This window comes from Vitis vinifera, chromosome 12 (assembly GCF_030704535.1).
Source record: "Vitis vinifera cultivar Pinot Noir 40024 chromosome 12, ASM3070453v1".
Taxonomy (NCBI): Eukaryota; Viridiplantae; Streptophyta; class Magnoliopsida; order Vitales; family Vitaceae; genus Vitis; species Vitis vinifera.
Genome location: NC_081816.1, coordinates 2,098,863 through 2,117,308, shown reverse-complemented (window position 1 = coordinate 2,117,308; position 18,446 = coordinate 2,098,863). Strand labels below are relative to the sequence as shown.

The 18,446-nt window shown below is 35.8% G+C and overlaps 1 protein-coding gene across 3 annotated transcripts in view; it reads right to left on the bottom strand.

Annotated features, from left to right (window-relative positions):
* Positions 1 to 13: 13 nt before the first annotated feature.
* The window catches only part of LOC100260833 (probable sugar phosphate/phosphate translocator At1g06470), a 31,578-nt gene continuing 13,145 nt past the window's right edge, over positions 14 to 18,446 (bottom strand). The window contains exons 7-13 of one of the 3 annotated variants that reach the window (XM_002277956.5): positions 6,931 to 7,031; positions 6,750 to 6,762; positions 3,934 to 4,118; positions 3,613 to 3,699; positions 2,827 to 2,921; positions 923 to 1,104; positions 14 to 429 (exon numbers count right to left, since the gene is read on the bottom strand). In XM_002277956.5, the coding sequence (XP_002277992.2) occupies positions 963 to 1,104; positions 2,827 to 2,921; positions 3,613 to 3,699; positions 3,934 to 4,118; positions 6,750 to 6,762; positions 6,931 to 7,031 (623 nt within the window). In that variant the 3' untranslated portion in view covers positions 14 to 429; positions 923 to 962. The remainder of the gene's footprint in view (positions 430 to 922; positions 1,105 to 2,826; positions 2,922 to 3,612; positions 3,700 to 3,933; positions 4,119 to 6,749; positions 6,763 to 6,930; positions 7,032 to 18,446) is intronic. The other 2 variants (XM_010658774.3, XM_010658773.3) reach the window with 2 other exon arrangements.

Here is an 18,446-nt window from a genome sequence, read left to right as displayed (position 1 = left end):
CAAAACATTAATATTTGAAACACCAAGAAGAAGATATCTATTATAGCTTCTTGTGCTCATTTACATCTTCAATATCTCAATATCAATGAAAAAATTAATCGAAAAATTGAATCAATAATGACAATTTTTGGAATCAAGAAGCATACTTAATACCGAATACAAATATTACATCAGCCGAAAGCTTGAGGAAACTTCCCACACCACAGTTTTTTTCTCCCTTTTTTTTTCTGCTTACCTTGTGCTAGAAGTCAAGAAATTATTGGCTCGACTCTTTAATCTACAAAAATTCCTGCCATGGATCCAACAGAAGAACTCCAAAACACCGAAGGCATAGCTCAGAGAGCACAGGATTGTTTAATTCAGAGACTAGCTGGAAATAAGTAGTACACCTTACAAGCTTCATCAATCAAACCTGAAAATCCATCCGTCCTGAATAAGTATCATTCCACATAACGAAAGTAAGAAAGTTAAAACTAATCCAAGTTTGAGAATCACGTAAGAAACCACATATCTTACTTCAATCCAAAGAAAGACCACTTAACTGAATAGGAAAGACAGACTTAGACAAATTGAGTAATGAAAAACAAAAAATACTACCACCTCTAATATGAAGATTTATTATATTTTATTTCTTCAAAATAGGATACCACACAGTCAAAGGCACATGAATTTTTAAATAAAATCTGATAAAAATGAGTGGGTAGAAAAGCATAGAACAAGTAAAGGTGTCCATGATTAACATGCACTTTGTTGGCAAGGTACACAAGTATGAAACTCTATCAATGCTACTTTCACATATGCCACTATATAGGTGCATAAGAAGTTGAATCTAGAAACTCATAGGAACAGACATAACATTATAGAGGTCAACCAAATTATTCAACGTAACAGTCATTTAAAGAAGATAGAATTAAAGTCTTACTTAAACTCATTGAGTTCAAATGGTTTGTCAACCAGGGCTTTCAAGTGCTATCCTCTTGCTCATCCACCTCCTCAAGAATAACATATCTTGCATTAATATTTGATTTGAGTGAGCCAGCAATATCACCAGCAGTATCACCCATGTCAACTTCATTGCTGTGGCCCGTCTGTAGCTTTAGATATCTAAACAATAAAAATAAAAGTAAGAATTAGAAAGATGACAACACAAAGACATATTATGAGAACTTTGCTGTTGGGGGAAGCAGGATACAAAATGCATTAAATGGTCATGATCTGAAACCTAATGATAATGACAATAAAGAATATCTACTGTCCAGCAAAAAAGTCAAAGCACTTACAAGTTTTTGCATGGCATGCGTCAATGCTCTAAAGATTGATTAAGGCTTGGCTCTTTATCATATTTGACAAATTAGGTTAAGCACTCTTGGGATGAATTAGTAAGTGTAAAAAACAGGTATTGCATCAATGCAAGCCTTGACTGGTTAATCTTAATGATCGACTCATTGACACCAGACAGACTAGGGAACAAACTCTTAAATTTTTAATTATTTCCATCAATCGAGATTTTAGAACATTCACTAACAAAGGACTTAAAAACAAGAAATCAATACCAATGATAAACCCATCTTGGAGAATTAAGTCAATGGTGTACATGAAGCTTATGCTATACATGATTAGCAGGCTGGAACCATTGATATTCACACGTCAGTGCTAAACTGATGGGAATTTACAGGTGAACATCTCATCGTTTGCCTTGCTGACAGTCACTTGCAAGGTGGCACACACCTAATGAAATTGCACCTCTATAAATGGAAGGAAAATCTTGCAAAACTTCATCAAACAAAATGGTTGGCAATTCTGAGGAAATTTCTTGCTTTAAAAACTTATGATAGCTGCCTTTATAGCTAACAAAGGAGCCATACACCTCAAAGATATCATATTATTCAAGAACTAAAAGGTTTCATTACAAACATGAAATTAGTTTGGGATCTCTTTGGATTTGGTTTTTTAGCATATTATTCCTTCCTTTTCTTGGGGATTGGGCTGTGGTTTATAAGGAAGATCATACAAAATGTCAACTTTTTCTATCTAAGATTTGGATTGCCAAATAAAAATGACTAACTACACCTATGTAAAGCACAAAGTCAGCCATGAATCAACTGTTCTCATCAATCTCAATAACTTAATGAAGAGTAAAAATAATTTAATTTATCATGATTTATATTTTGAATTAAAGGTATCAGCTCTATTTTGATGGCGTGTAATCTGCAATGTAGCACAAAACTTGATTACTTCAGGGCTTGATCACACACAACCACATTTTTTTTGTCAACCAAACCCACACAACATAGCAGGATTCAACTAGGTGAACCTCGGACAAAATGCAAGGAGATAATCGTTTCTTTTCATGTAAATTTCTTCCTACTCTAAATATGAAGTTTTGGCAGTTTCAACTCATTGGTTGTTCTTGTTACAGACATGTTTTCCTTCTTTATAATGGTTCTGTTTTCTCTCATTTCAAGGTTAACTTGTCCTTCTTGTACTCTTGATTCATTCAACAATGAATCGTTGTTTCTATAGCAAAAATGGCAACATATTTGGAGTTCCTTTCATATAGATGGTGACAATGCTAGTTATTGACACCAGTGGAGTTCTAAGAATTCATCCTATTATAGAAATGGAGCCTATATAAATAAATTCATATATATTCTGAAGCTTCATTTAGGTGATTACTGGGGTATAGACTTCATTTAGCAACAAAACATATTAGCTTGATAGTCCTACAAACTACAGAGTATTAACTGCATTTAGCAACAAGATCAAAGGAAGCAGAACAATGACATGTATAAACTTTGCTCAAAAACATGTTAAATGATGACTTACTTGTACCAGTTGAATAAACTAACACCAACCATGATTGTGGATAGACCAACCCCCTTCAACCAGGTAAACTGATCATGGAAGTAAAAGACTGCAACCTGAACCAGCAATATACAAGGTCAGAAAATGATTTGGAAACAAATGGAAGGGATCAGCAATGTGCCAATGATTGAGCAAATATGATCAGGATATAAAACTAACCAAAATCATGTAACAAATGAAATAAAACAACTAAGATCATCCAGGATATGAAATTGATCTGAAGGTAATAGCAAGGAGGATTTTAATTATAGAATTAGGGCAGGATGGATTAAATGGGAAGTGCTTATTGAGTGTTTTATAACTGTAGAATATTTTTGCTGAGCAATGACAAATTTATTTGTGTCAACTTAAAGCAAAATGTTATAAGATGACACTAAGGCTACCTATATTTTATGATACAAAAGGTTTGGGCAATTGCCCCCACAGGCAGCTCAACTGACTCAAGGATAAGAGGTCCCAAGTTAGACCCTGAGCTTACCTGATACACAGTTCTTGAAGAGGGCAAGCACCAGTGGTTTTTCCTAGTCCAGCAAAGTGGGGCTAGTAGATTTACTTGTTTTATCAAAAAAGAAAAATGTTTGAGCATTTTAAATAAACATTTAGAAAATGAAAGTAGGCAAAATCAGAATGCTTAGATGGATGAGACTGACAAACAGGTAGTCAAGAAGGCAGGATACAACCATAGATATATGGGAACAGTCAAAAAATTGCATATCCATTTATCAATAATTTAACAACAGCTCATACCAAAATAGTGACAGCCTCCTTGACAACCCCTGCTATAGTCACTGTTACAGCACTAGTTACTGAGACAAGAATGTATTCTGTCAAAACCTGCAACAAAAGGAAAGAGCAGAAACTCAGACCAGGCTTATTCAGACCAAGAGGAATACCAAATAAGTTGCCAAGAATAATTTGACAGCAGCAGGAAATGTACGTAAAGCCTGAGAATAAGTCATCAAATACTGTGTCACCAAACAAGGTCAAGGCCCAGCAAAGCAAAAATAAATAAATAAATAAGATGAGACCAATGCTAAAAATTCAATGAAAATAAGTCAGTATTCCTACCATAAAGAAGGCCAGAGTTCCACCAATTAGCATCAGCAAGCAGCTCCGTATGACATGCCATGAACTATTGAAGTAATTGTTCGTTTTAAATTCATACCACGGGTCCATTAGAAGAGAAAGTAGAGCGGTAGCCACAGTCATCACTGGAGCCACATAGCTCATCAATGTAAGTGGATTTTTCAAACCTGGAAACAACCACATAGAGGAACCTTATAGTGATCATTTTAGATAATAAACATACAGAATTAACTCTAAATTTAAATTTTTTTTAAAAGAAAAGGCAACCCCAAATGGGAGGAAACAGAGGATAGTTTGCCATCAAAGTCCAGGCTATGACAGAACTGGAAAAGCTCACATTAATGCTGTTTCACTAGTAAAGTCATATAGTAAAGAGAACTACATTATATGGGGGAAGAATCAAACCCCTTATACTTTGGAAGCTCTAACCTTTATTGGCTTTAGATATAAGCCCACTAGGAATTTAGTCTTGGTATATTCCATTACAAAAGGTGGTTAAAGATCCTTCACAATGCCCATTTCAATCATGCTATACTATACAGATAAACCTGTGCTAGTCATCGAAAACACTCAGGCATACTCAACATGCATTATTAGTCTTTCAATACCATAACTTCTTCAAATCAGATCTCTAAAATATGCTATGCCACATATAGGAACTCCATCCACTGGATTGAGCCTTTTGGTATATAGATTTAACTTCAGCTTTTTGCGTCGGTCAATGGCATTCACATGATAACCAATTGAGACTTAATTGTGCACTGATTGAGTGCCCAGCTCAACTAATTAACAGGTCAATAAAATTTACCCAAAGAGCACCCATCAAACCACCTCTAGTTCAGGACCCATTTCTACAGTTCAGGTACACTCAAGGATTTCATGGAACATATTTATAGTTCTTTTGCTACTGGAGCATATAAAACTCAGCCCCAAATTCCAAGAATGATCATGGTTCAAAGTATCGAGTCTATTGACCAAGTAGCATCCGTCTCAGCCATGGCCGCTATGAGTCTGATGCATGAGTTGGTATCATGCAATTCAAGAATAACTTAGTTCCAACTCAAATATGAATTGCTTGACTCTCCCAAACAGCTTGGAGTCACAACAAAATGACTCAAATTTAATGAAAATGGAAGGAAAAAAAAAACTAGATAATCTCCAAATATCTTAGATTCCTCTTATCAATTAAAAAAATATATATTTAATACATTAGTAGGAACACCAAAACTACAAAATTGACTTACTTTCAAACATTTTTTTTTTTTCAAGATATAACAATTATGAAATTTTGGTATTGGATGTAAAGATGAATACAAAAATATTTTAAAAATTCTTATATCTTAATACTATCATAAACCAATTTTGTGCTTTTATGTTGTTAGATAATGGCAAATATGACATACGTTTATTTATTAATTTGTTGAGTCCATTTAATTATAATTATTTTTCTAAAATTTGTTATTAATTTTTTAGAATTCTTTTAGTTTTTAAACTAGTATATTGTGTGTATCATCTAATACCGATCTGAGATATTGAGATCAATACACCTTAGAACTTGCTGAGTTAGCAACCAATACCATGACTTTGAACCATGAGAATTATTGGGAGATCCGAATCCAAGCCTTTAAACACATAATTCTTTCAACAATGAAACAACCGGCACAACCTATTCTTGCTCATGGGTTCATGTTTTTGCTTAAGGATTTAGCCAAGACAAATTTGAAGGAGTTCGGATCTTTGAGAGTGCCTTCTTGTGAATTGGGGAGTTGATTAGTAAACATAACATGGATCAATTCCAGAGATCTTCATGTTTATGATTTCAAACTGTTGAGATTTGAGGATCCAAGTTAGGTAAGCTGTGTGAATGATTTGTTCTTTATTTCCATTAGTCACTTTACCATAGAGCACATCACTTCATTTAGACTAGGTTTCACATGCTGAAACAAATGTACATAGTATAGACATTAGAAACATTCACTGTATATTGTTCTTCATTTTTACAAACCAATAGACATTTTAACCATGTGCTATCTCAGAGCAACTTGATGTTAATGTCCTCAGCTTGACCAAGATGGCAATAATTGAGTTGTTTCAGGTATTTACAGCATTTATTCCAGATTAGGGTATGATGCTATAAATAACGGAGCCCTAAACATATCCATAGTTTTCAAAATTATTTGTATTGAATTTTTATTTTTTTATAAGCCAAAATTATTAGTATTTAATGATAATAATAGGTAGTGAAGTGGAATGTTTCCCTTTTCCACAGGTCACCTCATATCATACTTGATATTTGTTTCCATATTATTCATATATACCATCAATCTTGAATTCTTCTAATATCATCCTAAAAATCATAAAAATAGGGGGAGATAAAGCAAGACTCATTGAGATATAATGGGATATTCTCAGCCATTGGCAGAACTTCAGCACTCATCTTCTTCTAACCTGATATAGGCTTTCATGTGATTTATCCTCTTTTCATCAACATAAATCATATAGTTTTCCCCTAATTAAAAGGTTTTCTGATTCCCTTTTTCTCAAGTAAATTAACAGAATCTTAACTTTAATAGTAATAAAAAAAAATACCTGACATAAGATTCACAAAGCTACTAATAAAGAAATATCTGACATAAAGATTCACAAAGCTACTTACACAAGTTGTGGGGATAGTTTTAGATGTTACATAAGTGAGGAGTGGATCTACATAGTTTGCATATGTGCATGTTATGTGGAACTCATAGGTTTATACTAACTCACAACAGTAGCCATCCAAAACACAGAAGTATAGTGCTTACCATAGGCTTCTTTCTTCATGTCAGTTTCGATATCAGCATGCACCAGCAGAATGAAAAGTTAGGTCCAAGCCAACAGAGGCAAAGTAAGCACTCAGAGTTATAAAAAAAAGATAAGCTAACTTTTGGATCCAATTATTCACGCCCCAGTGATCATGTAATATAAAGTAAATAGACAAAATACCTGGAGAAGAATCTGAGTCATGGACCAGCGGAACCCAGACATAACAGCAGCAAGCATAACAAAAATGAAACCCCAAATCTCAAACTCTGTCTCTTTTGCAACTGCCACACAGACATATATGTCAGGAATGAAGAACAAGAATAATTAACCACCAGAAAAAAATTTAAAGCTTGAGAAATGCACTACATTACTTTATCAAAAATATTAACAGTAGCAACCATGGTTAATATTTGCCTGAACAAAGGTACAAGAAAGAATGTCACTATGTAACAGTCAGATCATTTTGTTCAATTGAGGTTTATGGCTACCCTGGAACACCTAAATAATACTAACATAAAATGAACACAACACTTTGAGAAACCAAAATTGCTTTTCTTTGAACAGAAAAAAAGGAAAAAAAGAATGCGTTCACATTAACTCATTACACCTCTAGGCAGCCTATATCAATGGATCCCACATTCTTCCAGTCCCCAGTAGTCAAAACTCTGGTGATGAAACTCCAGATTCAAATGGCACTGACCTTCCTCCTCTCACCAATAATCAGCAACTCATGCATCTCTGTTAACCACTAAGGCAATAAGAGATAAGAACCTGATGTAGGACAACCCTAGGATGGTTGCCTACACTCAAAAGTAGGTGGATTAGGGTTTTTATTTTAAGGTGTAAGGAGAGGAACAAGAAGTTTATGGTAGAGAAAAAAATAAATAAATAAATAAAAAAGTAGAGAGAGAAGAAATGACAAAGAAAAGATGGAAACCTTAAAGTCTCACTAAAGCCTTATAGGAGTCTCACCATTGAAGATTGCAACACTTGCAATGAAAAAAACATAATACTATTAATATCAATCAATTTATTCCTTTGATTTACATTGATTAGCCTTATTTATAGGTTTCTCTAAAAAATCCAAAGTCTACTAGGATTCTAATAACCTATTATAACTCTAATTCTTATTATAACATTCAAAGTCTATTAGGACTCTAATAAATTATTATGACTCAAATTCGAATTATATTATAACCTAACTAGTTAATCCTTATTTGACTCTAACAAATACTAATCCTAATTTAATTTCAATTAATACTAATCCTACTTAGAGTTTATTTATGTCTTCCCTTTCCTCCTTGAATAGACTTTAAAAGACTTTCCCTCATCGATTCCCCCTAGCTTGAAAGGACTTGGCTCCAATGAGTTAGATGCTTGATAAAATTAATAGTGATCGAGGTTAAGATTCTGAAAATTTGTTGTTGTAATCCATCTATTGTCAAAGTGTGGTTTGTCGAGCCATTTCACCAAAAAAATTTGGTATCCTTGTCGGGTAGACACAAGTTAATCGTCAAGAACATACTCAATCTCAAGACATGGGCTAAGACTAAGTGATAATTGAAGATCCAATTCTTCACTTACCTCGTTTTGATGACCACGGTAGATAAACAAATCTCCCACATTAAATATCAGACTAAAATGCAATTCTAAAGGAAACTCTAACAAATATGCATTCTCACCCAACCATTTAGTACCCGAAATGGACCCATTTTCGTAGCTTGAAGCTTTTGATATGTGCTTGAATGAAATCTTTCTGCATGTAGATGAACCATTACTAGATGTTCTCTTGAAACTACATATATCTTTGATACGCATTTGTTGCCTTTTGATAGACTCATTGCTGATTTTGGATTTTTCTCATACCTTTTCATGTATATCTTGTATATGACGTGCAAATGCATCACCATCTTGGCTGGTGCAGATAAAAGTAGGTAATGGTATAAGATCAATAAGTTGTTTAGGTTTTAGTCCATATGTCAGTTCAAAAGGTGAGTACCCAATAGTGCGATTAGTGGAGCAGTTGAAAGAAAACTTAGCTTGTGGCAAGACATTGTCCCAATTTCTCAACTAATCTCTCACAATGCATCTCAAAATATTACCAAGGTTGTCATTGACAACTTACATTTGTCCATCAATTTGAGGATAAAAAGAACTTAAAAATTTTAATTGAGTACCTAGATTAGCCTATAAGGTTTTCCAAATTTAGCTCATAAACTTGACATCATGATCAAAAACAATGGATTGTGGTAATCCATGCAATCGAATTACTTCTTTAAAGAACAAGGCAACAACATAAGAAGTATCTGAAGCCTTTTTACATGGGATAAAATGTATCATTTTGGAAAATCTATCAACCACAACAAATATAGAATCAAAGCCCTATTGCGTCCTTTGTAATCCAAGTACAAAATCCATGCTCAAGTCTTCCCAAGGTTTGGATGGAATTGGTAATGGTGTATATATTTTGCTTTGGCCTTGGAGTTAGATGTTTTAACTCTCTTAATAAGGCTCTCCTCTACAAATGGATTTGGCGCTTTGCTAAGGAAAGGGATGCCTTTTGGAGAGAAGTTATTTGTGGTAAATTTGGGGGATTGGAAGGAGGTTGGTGTTCTAAGGAAGTGAGGGGCAGCTATGGTGTTGGTCTATGGAAGGCTATAAGGCTTTTGTGGGAGTTAGTTTTCCAGAACTCTCTTTGTAGTGGGCAATGGGAGAAGGGTCAAGTTTTGGAGAGACAAATGGTGTGGGGATGAGCCTTTATGCGTGTCCTTTCCTTCCTTGCTCACTTTAGCTAGCTCAAAAGAGGCTTGGGTGGCGGATTTGTGGATGCACTATTCTAAGGGGGGTGGATGGAACCCAAGCTTCTCTAGACCTCTAAATGATTGGGAGATTGAGACGGTGGAATGCTTCTTGTCAGGGATTCAAGACAAGGTGGTGGTTGAGGAGAGGGAGGATGAGGTGTTTTGGGCAATTACAAAGAGTGGATCTTTTTTTGTTAAGTCTCTCCTTTCTATCCTCGAGGAAGTAAGGGTAAGCCATTTCCCTACTGGTATTGTGTGGAATGCTTAGGTCCCTCCTAAGGTTAGTTTTTTTGCTTAGGAAGCAACATGGGGGAAAGTTTTAACTTTAGACCAATTGCAAAGGAGAAGGTGGTCTTTAGCCAATAGATGCTCCCTTTGTTATGCTTATGAGGAGTCAATTGACCATATACTCTCGCATTGTGGGAAGGCAAGGCTATTGTGGGAGCTCTTGTTCTCTTTGTTCAAGGTGTGTTGGGTGATTCAAGCTTCCGTTAGAGAGACCCTTTTAGGGTGGCAGGGCTCATTCATTGGAAGAAAGAGAAAGAAAGTGTGGAGTGCAACGCCTTTGTGCCTCTTTTAAACAATTTGGAAGGAGAGAAATAGAAGATCTTTTGAGAATATAGAGCTTTCTATTTAAAGGTTGAAGTTCTTGTTTTTGTGCAGTTTATTATCTTGGACAAACATGTTTATGGAACATACTTCTATATCCTTAGTTGATTTTATTGATTGATTGGGGACAGATTGAGGGAGGGAGTATTTTTTTGTTTTCCCTATCCTTTTTGGCGCTATTAGACAGCCGCCGTATACACCGTATGTACTTTGGTGCGCCCCTTTGGCGTTTTTATACAATTTGAACTTACTTATCAAAATATATATATATATTGCTTTGAACCCTTTCCTACTTGACATGCTCGACATTGCTTGATAACCTTCCAAATATCCTTCTTTAAACTAAGCCAAAAGAGGCAATCTTCCACCAAAGCAATGGTCTTAACTCATCCAAAATGTCCACCCATTCCGTCTCCATGAAGTTCCCATATGACATGATCACGTACATAAGTCCTTGGTAAGCATAAATGATTTTTATAAAACAAATACCCTTCTAAAATCTGGAAATCAGCATGTGTTGCTTTTGAACCACTCAAAAGAGAGAAATGAACATCTCCAAAATCAGCATCATTGCCATAGCAATACTTTAATTCTTCAAATCCAATGGTAGTGGCTAACATGTTTACTAAAAGAAGGGCCTTCCTACCAAGGGCATCAGCTACCTTATTTTCAACTCCTACAAAATGCTGTAAATTGAAGGTAAATAGCTAAAGAAAACAGCTCCATTTTGCATCTCAAACGTTAAGCTTCTTTTGAGAATTAAGATATTGCAAGGCTTCGTAATCCAAATACAAAACAAATTTCTTGTAACTGAGATAATGCTACCAAATGTCTAATTGTTTGCACCACCGCATAGAATTCAAGATTATATGTGGGGTATTGCCCTTGAGGCCTGGTTCAAGTGGTAAAAGGATGAGGAGGGTTTGTGGGAGGTTCTAGATTCAAGCCCCAATGGGGATAAAATTTACCCATCAAAAAAAAAAATTCATATGTGGAGTACTTTTTCTTTGCTCTATTGAGCTTCTCACTAAAGAAAGCCACAGGATGTCCTTCTTAGCTAAGAATTGCTCCAATTCCCACATGGGAAACATCACAAGCCATCTCAAATACTTTCTCAAAGTCTAGTAGATGTAAGATAGGAGAGTTCACCATCCTGGATTTGATTTCTTCAAATGCCTTGTTGGCTGCCTTGGTCCAAATAAATGAACCAGGTTTCATGCATTCAATAATCGGGGCCATAATAGAGTTGAAATTTCGAATAAATCATCGATAGAATGTAGTCATTCCATGGAAGCTTCACACCTCATGGATATTTGTTGGTACTAGACAATCCACAATAGCTTTGATCTTCTTCAGATCTATAGTCTATATAGATCTACTAGGACTCGAATAACCTCTTATAACTCAAATTCTAATTATATTATAACCTAACTAGCTAATCCTAATTTGACTCCAACAAATATTAATCCTAATTTAATTCCAATTAATATTAATTTTACTTAAAGTTTATTTATATTTTCCCTTTCCTCCTTGAATAGACTTAAAAAGACTTTCCCCCATCAGAACCGACTATGCAAATTCCCCTTCCCACACTAGGCATCCAGCCAGAATCTGAACCTCCTCCTCTACCCACAGAAAAGCAGATGAAGCCCTGGAATGCATCTCAACTCTTTCAAATAGGTCTCCACAAACTACACCCTAAAGAACCTCTACCATTCCCTGAACACCAGTCCCAATCTATCCACCATTACTTTTCTTCAAAGACAATCACAACAGTCACCTAAAAATCTTCACAGCCACTTGCCAAAAAAGGCTTTGTTTAGAAGAAATAAATTCCTAATCCCCAAAACCCCTTTCATAAATGCACACACAAAGGACCAATAAACCAAATGAGAGTGCATACCTACCTCCTCTCATGGAAGCTTTCACTGATCTCAGGTGGACTAAAATAGGCATCACAAATTCAGACATAGCATAGAATAAGACTCGATAGGGTACTAAGAATGAAAGTAAGCCATCCCCCATAGATAAAAATTGCCTCTTCCAAACCACAATTTTTTTTCCCCTTCATTAGGACACCACAAATCTCTTTTTCAAACTGCTCAATCACCAGATCCCACACAGCTCTAGGTTTAAAATTTGTTAGCTTACCCACCTCACGCCCTAGTACAGAAGCAGGGCCTCAAGATCCACCACTGCCCCCAGAGGAATAATCTCACTTTAGGACTTATTGATCCTTTATCCAGAAATGGATTTAGAACACAATAACATGCACCTAACATATAAAATCTAAACTTCACTCGGGCACAGTAAGTAAGAGTATCGTCAGCAGGCAACAAATCAGATAGCTCAAAAACAATACTTCCTTTAAGGTCCAGCACAAGTTGTAAACTTGTGTACTAGTGTCAGAACCTTTTTGTTATGCAATTTTAATCTAATTTTGCATCATTTATTTTGCTATATATATATAAAGTACACCTTCAAACCATAAATGGCTAACAGTCAACCCCCCACCATCACCACTCTCCACAACCCTCAAACAAAGCACTCAAAAACTTCATTACCAGTAAAATGAGATAAGGAGTAAATCATCCCCAGCTGCAAACCTCTAGAACTAGAAAAACAACAATCGAGCTGCCCATCAACCAACATCAAAAACCTAATATAGAATTACCATTTTTTTTTCAATTTTTTTAGCAATTCTTGAAGTAACTAATAAGGGAATTTTAAAACCACTACAAAGTCTTTTGAAACCTTTGGGGGCAATTTGAGTTCTTGCTAAATTTGTATATTAGGAATATCTTTGTTTGGGGCTCTATGACATTGAAAGTAAAGAAAGAGTCAACATTTGGCAGCATATAAGGTTGGGAGGCCATTCACTGTTTCCTGTAAAATTATGTATCCATTTTTCCCAGAAGAGTTCTGGGGTGAGAAAAATTACTTTCTGATATATTTTTTACTTTCCCAAAGTATTCAGGGAGGAGGTGTTAAAAGCTCTGAAAAACTTTGGGATGATAAGGCCCCAAGCGCTTGCAAGTTTCCCTTGGTATTCTAGAAGGCAGATTGGGGCATAGCTCATGGAAAAATGATGAGGTTCTTAAAGAAGTTCCATGAGGCTGTTATTTTGGATAGAAGCTAGAATGCCACTTCTGTAATGTTGGTTCCCACAAAGTGTGGTGCAAAGGATGTCAAGGACTTTTGGCCTATGAGTTTGGTTGGACGTCGATACAAGCTATTGGCAAAGATTTAGGCTAATAGGTTCTGAAATGTTATTGTTAAGGTGGCCTCTGATTCACAAAAAGCTTTGTAGAAGGGAACACATCCTTGATGTGATTCTTACTACTAATAAGTCCAATGACTCTAAATTCAAAAGCTCTAAATTAAGTGTTGCTTGCAAGTTGAATATTTGAAAAGCATATGACCATGTTAACAAGGATTTCTAGCTATCAATTATGAATATGATGGGTCTTGGGAAAAAGTGGCTCAGGTGTATTAAAGTATTTCTGATATAAGGTTCTTTGTGTTGGTGAATATGCCTTCTATTGGTTTCTTTTCAAACTCTCCTGATTTGAGGCAGGGTGTCACTCTTTCTCTCTACCATGGTTCAAAGTCACAGTATCAATTGTTGATCAGCAGGTTCAAAGGCACACATCAGTCATGGTATCTCAAATCGACATTGGATGATACACACAATATGCTAGTAAAAGAGTTCAAAATTTCTAAAAGAAATAGAAAAATAACTATAATTAGATGGACACAACAAATTCATATATTTGACATTATCTATATAGTTATAAAAGAACGGAATTGATTTATGATACATTGATAGTATTAAGAAGTAAAATTTTTGAAACATTTCCATTCTCATTTTACACCAAATACCAATTTTTGATAATTAGTATATCTTCATAAAAAGGTGATTAATAAAAAAATATTTGAAAGTAAATCAATTTGAAGTTCTTGTTCCTACTAATGTATTAAAGCATCTTTTTTAATTGATAAGAGGAATCTCTAAGATATTTAGAGATTATCTATTCTTTTCTTCCATTTTCATTAGATTTGACTAATGTTGTTATAGCTTCAAGTCATTTGGGCAAGTCTAGTTATTCATATTTGGGTTGAAACCAAGTTATTCTTGAATCACATAATACCAACTTGTGTAGTGGACTTGTCACAGCCATCTCCAAGACAGATACTACTAGGTCGATACTTTGAACCATGTGCTAGAACTTGCTTGTGTTAGCTATACAGCTCTAAGTTATTTTATTTGTACGGACATGAAAGTGACTTCAATAGAGATTTCTCTTGAGGAAAAGGAGTAGAGCAGGGGCAGAAATTTTGCATTTGTTTTCTATAGATGGTTTCCTTTTGTTTTGTGTTGTATGTGAGGTGGATCTCTTTTTTGCTTCGAAGTTCCCTTTAAGCTTAAAATCAATCTTCAAAAGAGTAAGTTGATTCAATGGGGATGTGGCAACTGTGGATTTGCATGAGGTTATAGGTTGTAGAGTAGAGAAGTTGCCTACCACTCACTTAGGATTACCATTGGGTGCCTTGTTTAGATCTATCTTGATTTGAAACTTAGTGGAGGAAAGATTTAGAAGAAGGTTGGTTTATTAGAAGAAGCAATATCTTTCTAAGGATAAGAGGGCTATTTTAATTAAACCACAATCATTATCCTTTAAATTTACTATATGTCAATTTCACCGATGCTACAGGTAGTGAGGATTACGTTGGAGAAGATTTAGCAAGATTTTCTTTGGGGAGGTAATAGTCTTGAGAAAAAGATTCATGTTGCAAGGTGGTCAATTTTTTATTCAAATAAAGGCAAAGAAGGTTTGGAATCAGAAGGCTTTTAAAGCTCAACAAGGCTTAATCACTATAAAGGTGTAGGGGATAATTTAAGGTGGAAAGTAATCCAAAGAAAATTTAATAAATTGAAAGGAGGTTGGGTCTCAAAGGAAGGGAAGGAGGGTACAAGGTTGGGCTTTGGAAAGCCATTCAAAAAGATTGGGAACCCTTTCAAGCTTGCACAAGCATCATTTTCGGTGATGGCCCTCAAACTAATTCTATTGTGATACTTATGTGAAGTTAATCAATTGAAAGACGATTTTCCAGCTCCATTACATCTCACCAAAGTGCTTGGATAGCTGACTTTTAGGACAAAATAGGCGGTCACACAAGATTGTCCTCTTGCTTTGGAACAAATTTCCTTGATGTAGAGTTTAGGATGGTGCAAGCTTTTCTTCAATGAATTCAAATTCTGGCTATGAGAATTGATTATGGTAATAAGCTAAGGATGTTTAGCTAAGAAAGGCAATTTTCAGTTAAAGCTTTCTATAGCTTTGAAGTTCAAGGGAGCAAGGCTCTTTTCCTGCTAAGGAGGTTGGATCCTGATGATGCTGGCCACTACCAAGTTGTTATTTCCTTCACAACCAGGATGAGGATTCAGCCAATCATATTAAGATCCATCATAAGTGGCTCAGAGTATCAACCTTGTTATTTTCTCAATTTCTCTATTTAGGGTTTTGTGACTACTCCTACCCAATTAAGGATTTCATTTTAAGCTTGCATGGAAGTCTCATGAGGAGCCATAAAAGGTTGTGAATGCTTCTTTGTCAAACCATTTGGAAAGAGTGAAATAGAAGATGTTCTATGAAACTGGAGAGCTCAAAAGTATTGTTGAAGAATCTCTATCCAAATACTTTGTCCACTCACTCTAATGTTGCTTTTCATAGTGACTTTGGTTCAGCTCTTGAATTGTCAGACTGTTTACGAAGAGTTTAAAGTGTTCTTTTAGTTTTGTTACTTGAAATGCTCTCTGTATACTCCTTGTGTATGTGGGTTGTGCTCCTTTCAGTTAAGTACTTCAGAATAAAATCTTATTTGTGTTATCAAAAAGAAAATTAGTTTCCCATTGATCCTTCTATTGCTAGAGGTATATTCCTTGAGGCATTTTGGAGAACTTAGAGAGAAGACCAAACCAATTCCATGGCAGTTAGTACATGTTTCCCATATTTTTCATCTCATCTTCCACCTCAAATTTTTTTTCTTGCTCTTGTCACATCATCTGTTTCCCTTTACTGCCCCACATATCCTGCATCATTAAGTTTCAACCAGAAGACCAGAGAAGAGAAAATCATATTCTACTATGATCCTTATGGGTGCAACTTGGGCAGGCTGGTCCGATCAAAGCTGAACCCAACCCGATGTTTTGGACATGCTTGGGCAATTATTTTCAATACTCGGGTTGGGCTTAAGTTAGATTTTTTCAAACCGAGCTCAATTTGTGTTGGGCACAAGCAAAGGTTCGAACAACCCGAGCCTAACATGAACCCGAATATTATCATATATAATATTCATTTTTTTTAAGAAAAAATATCAAATTATATTATGTTATATACTTTTTCATACTTTTTTTTAGAAAACTCTATAAATTTTATCCTATTTATTATTTAAATTTTCATATAAATACATAGAGAATGTTCTTTAAAAAGCATTATAGATGGATTTTGTATTTTGTGACCCGGCCAACCCAATCAACCCAAGTCTAACCCAAACTTAAAGAAATGATATTGGGTTGGGTTTGGATTGAGTGTCTCGGGTTACAGGTCGGGTTAGGTTGAGTTCAAGTTAATTGTTTCTTAATTCGAGTTGAGCTCTGGTTAGCTGTCAACCCGGCCAACCCGGCCAACCTGCCCAAGTTGCAACCCTATGATCCCACAAATTTTATATGGCAGAAACTGACTAAGATCTAAGGAGAAATTCATATAGCTGCTAAGGCAGAGATGCAAGCCAAGTGCCCTATTGTGAGCAACTTTATGCTAGGCAACATAAAAGAATTCCAGCCATGCTCACACGATTCCCTGTTCTAGGGTTTTATCAAGTAAGTTCTCAATTTACTAACTGATTATTTATCTCTCTGCATTTAGTTGCTCCTCATAAGGTCCTGGTTTGCATCAAGTAGATATAGTGAGACTAAGATAAGAGAGCTAATATAGATAAGGAACAAGTATATGATGGATAAAAAGGATATTAGCATAAAATTCTTTAAATGCAGCAAAAACCTAAAAGAAAACAGTGAAAAGAAATACTCCGGTTCATTTTGAAACTCTAGAAGGGCATGTTTTCAATTTTCATTGTGTTCTGTCCATTTTAATCAAAACAACAGCTGACTCGATATCAGGCACAAACAGAATTATATGGTCATATTGTTGATCACTTGATATTATCAATGACATATCCTTGTGACAAAGACAACCTTTGGAAACAAGTGATCAAGGTGAAGTATGGGCACGAGGGCTTGGTTGGAGGCCAAAGAAGGCTAACGGGGCGGTTGGAGTAGGGGTTTGGAAGGAGATTTGGAAAGAATCAGAGTGGTGTTGGGATAACATGATGTTCCGGGTAGGGAAGGGCAACACGATCAGATTTTGGACAGATGTGTGGTGTTCAGATTCAGCGCTGTCCCACTGTTTTCCTCACCTCTTTGGTATGGCTGTTCAAAGGAACTCAACGGTTAAGGAAATGTGGGATCAAAGTTCGGGTCAAGGAAATTGGAACCTAAATTTTTTAAGGGATTTCAATGATTGTGAGTTGGATTTGGTTGGGGAATTTCTCCATATACTGAGGGGTCACAAACCCTCATTGGAGGAAGACTCGGTCCTGTGGAGGCAAGGAAGAAGTGGTCAGTTCAGGGTCAAGGAAGTTTATAGATTGTTGGCGAGGTATAATGACACAGGTTTTCCCTCAATAAGCATTTGGGTGGCAAGGGTGTCAACTAAAGTTGCATTTTTCGCATGGGAGGCGACGTGGGGGAAGGTGCTTACTTTGGATAGACTTCAAAGAAGAGGGCTGCAACTTCCAAATTGTTGCTTCTTGTGTGGATGTGAAGAAGAAAGTGTAAATCATATCCTTATACATTGTACAGTGGTTAGAGCTTTATGGGATATTGTTTTTGGTTTAGTTGATGTGAAATGGGTTTTTCCAGAAATTGTAAAGGAGGTTTTAGCTAGCTGGAGGGGCTCGTTCGTGGGAAAGAAAAGGAAAAAGATCTAGGACGCCATTCCGTTGTGTATTTTTTGGACTGTGTGGAAGGAGAGGAATAGATTAGCTTTTAGGGGGGGGGTGTTGAACGTTCAGAAGTTAAAGAATTTTTTTGTCTGTAATTTGTGGAGTTGGGCCAAATTGTATGTAGGTGAGGAAGCGTTCTCCCTTATAGGCTTCCTGGAGTGGATAGCATCCACCTAAGGGGAGGTGATTCTTTTTGTCTTTTTTTTTTTAGGCCTTAGC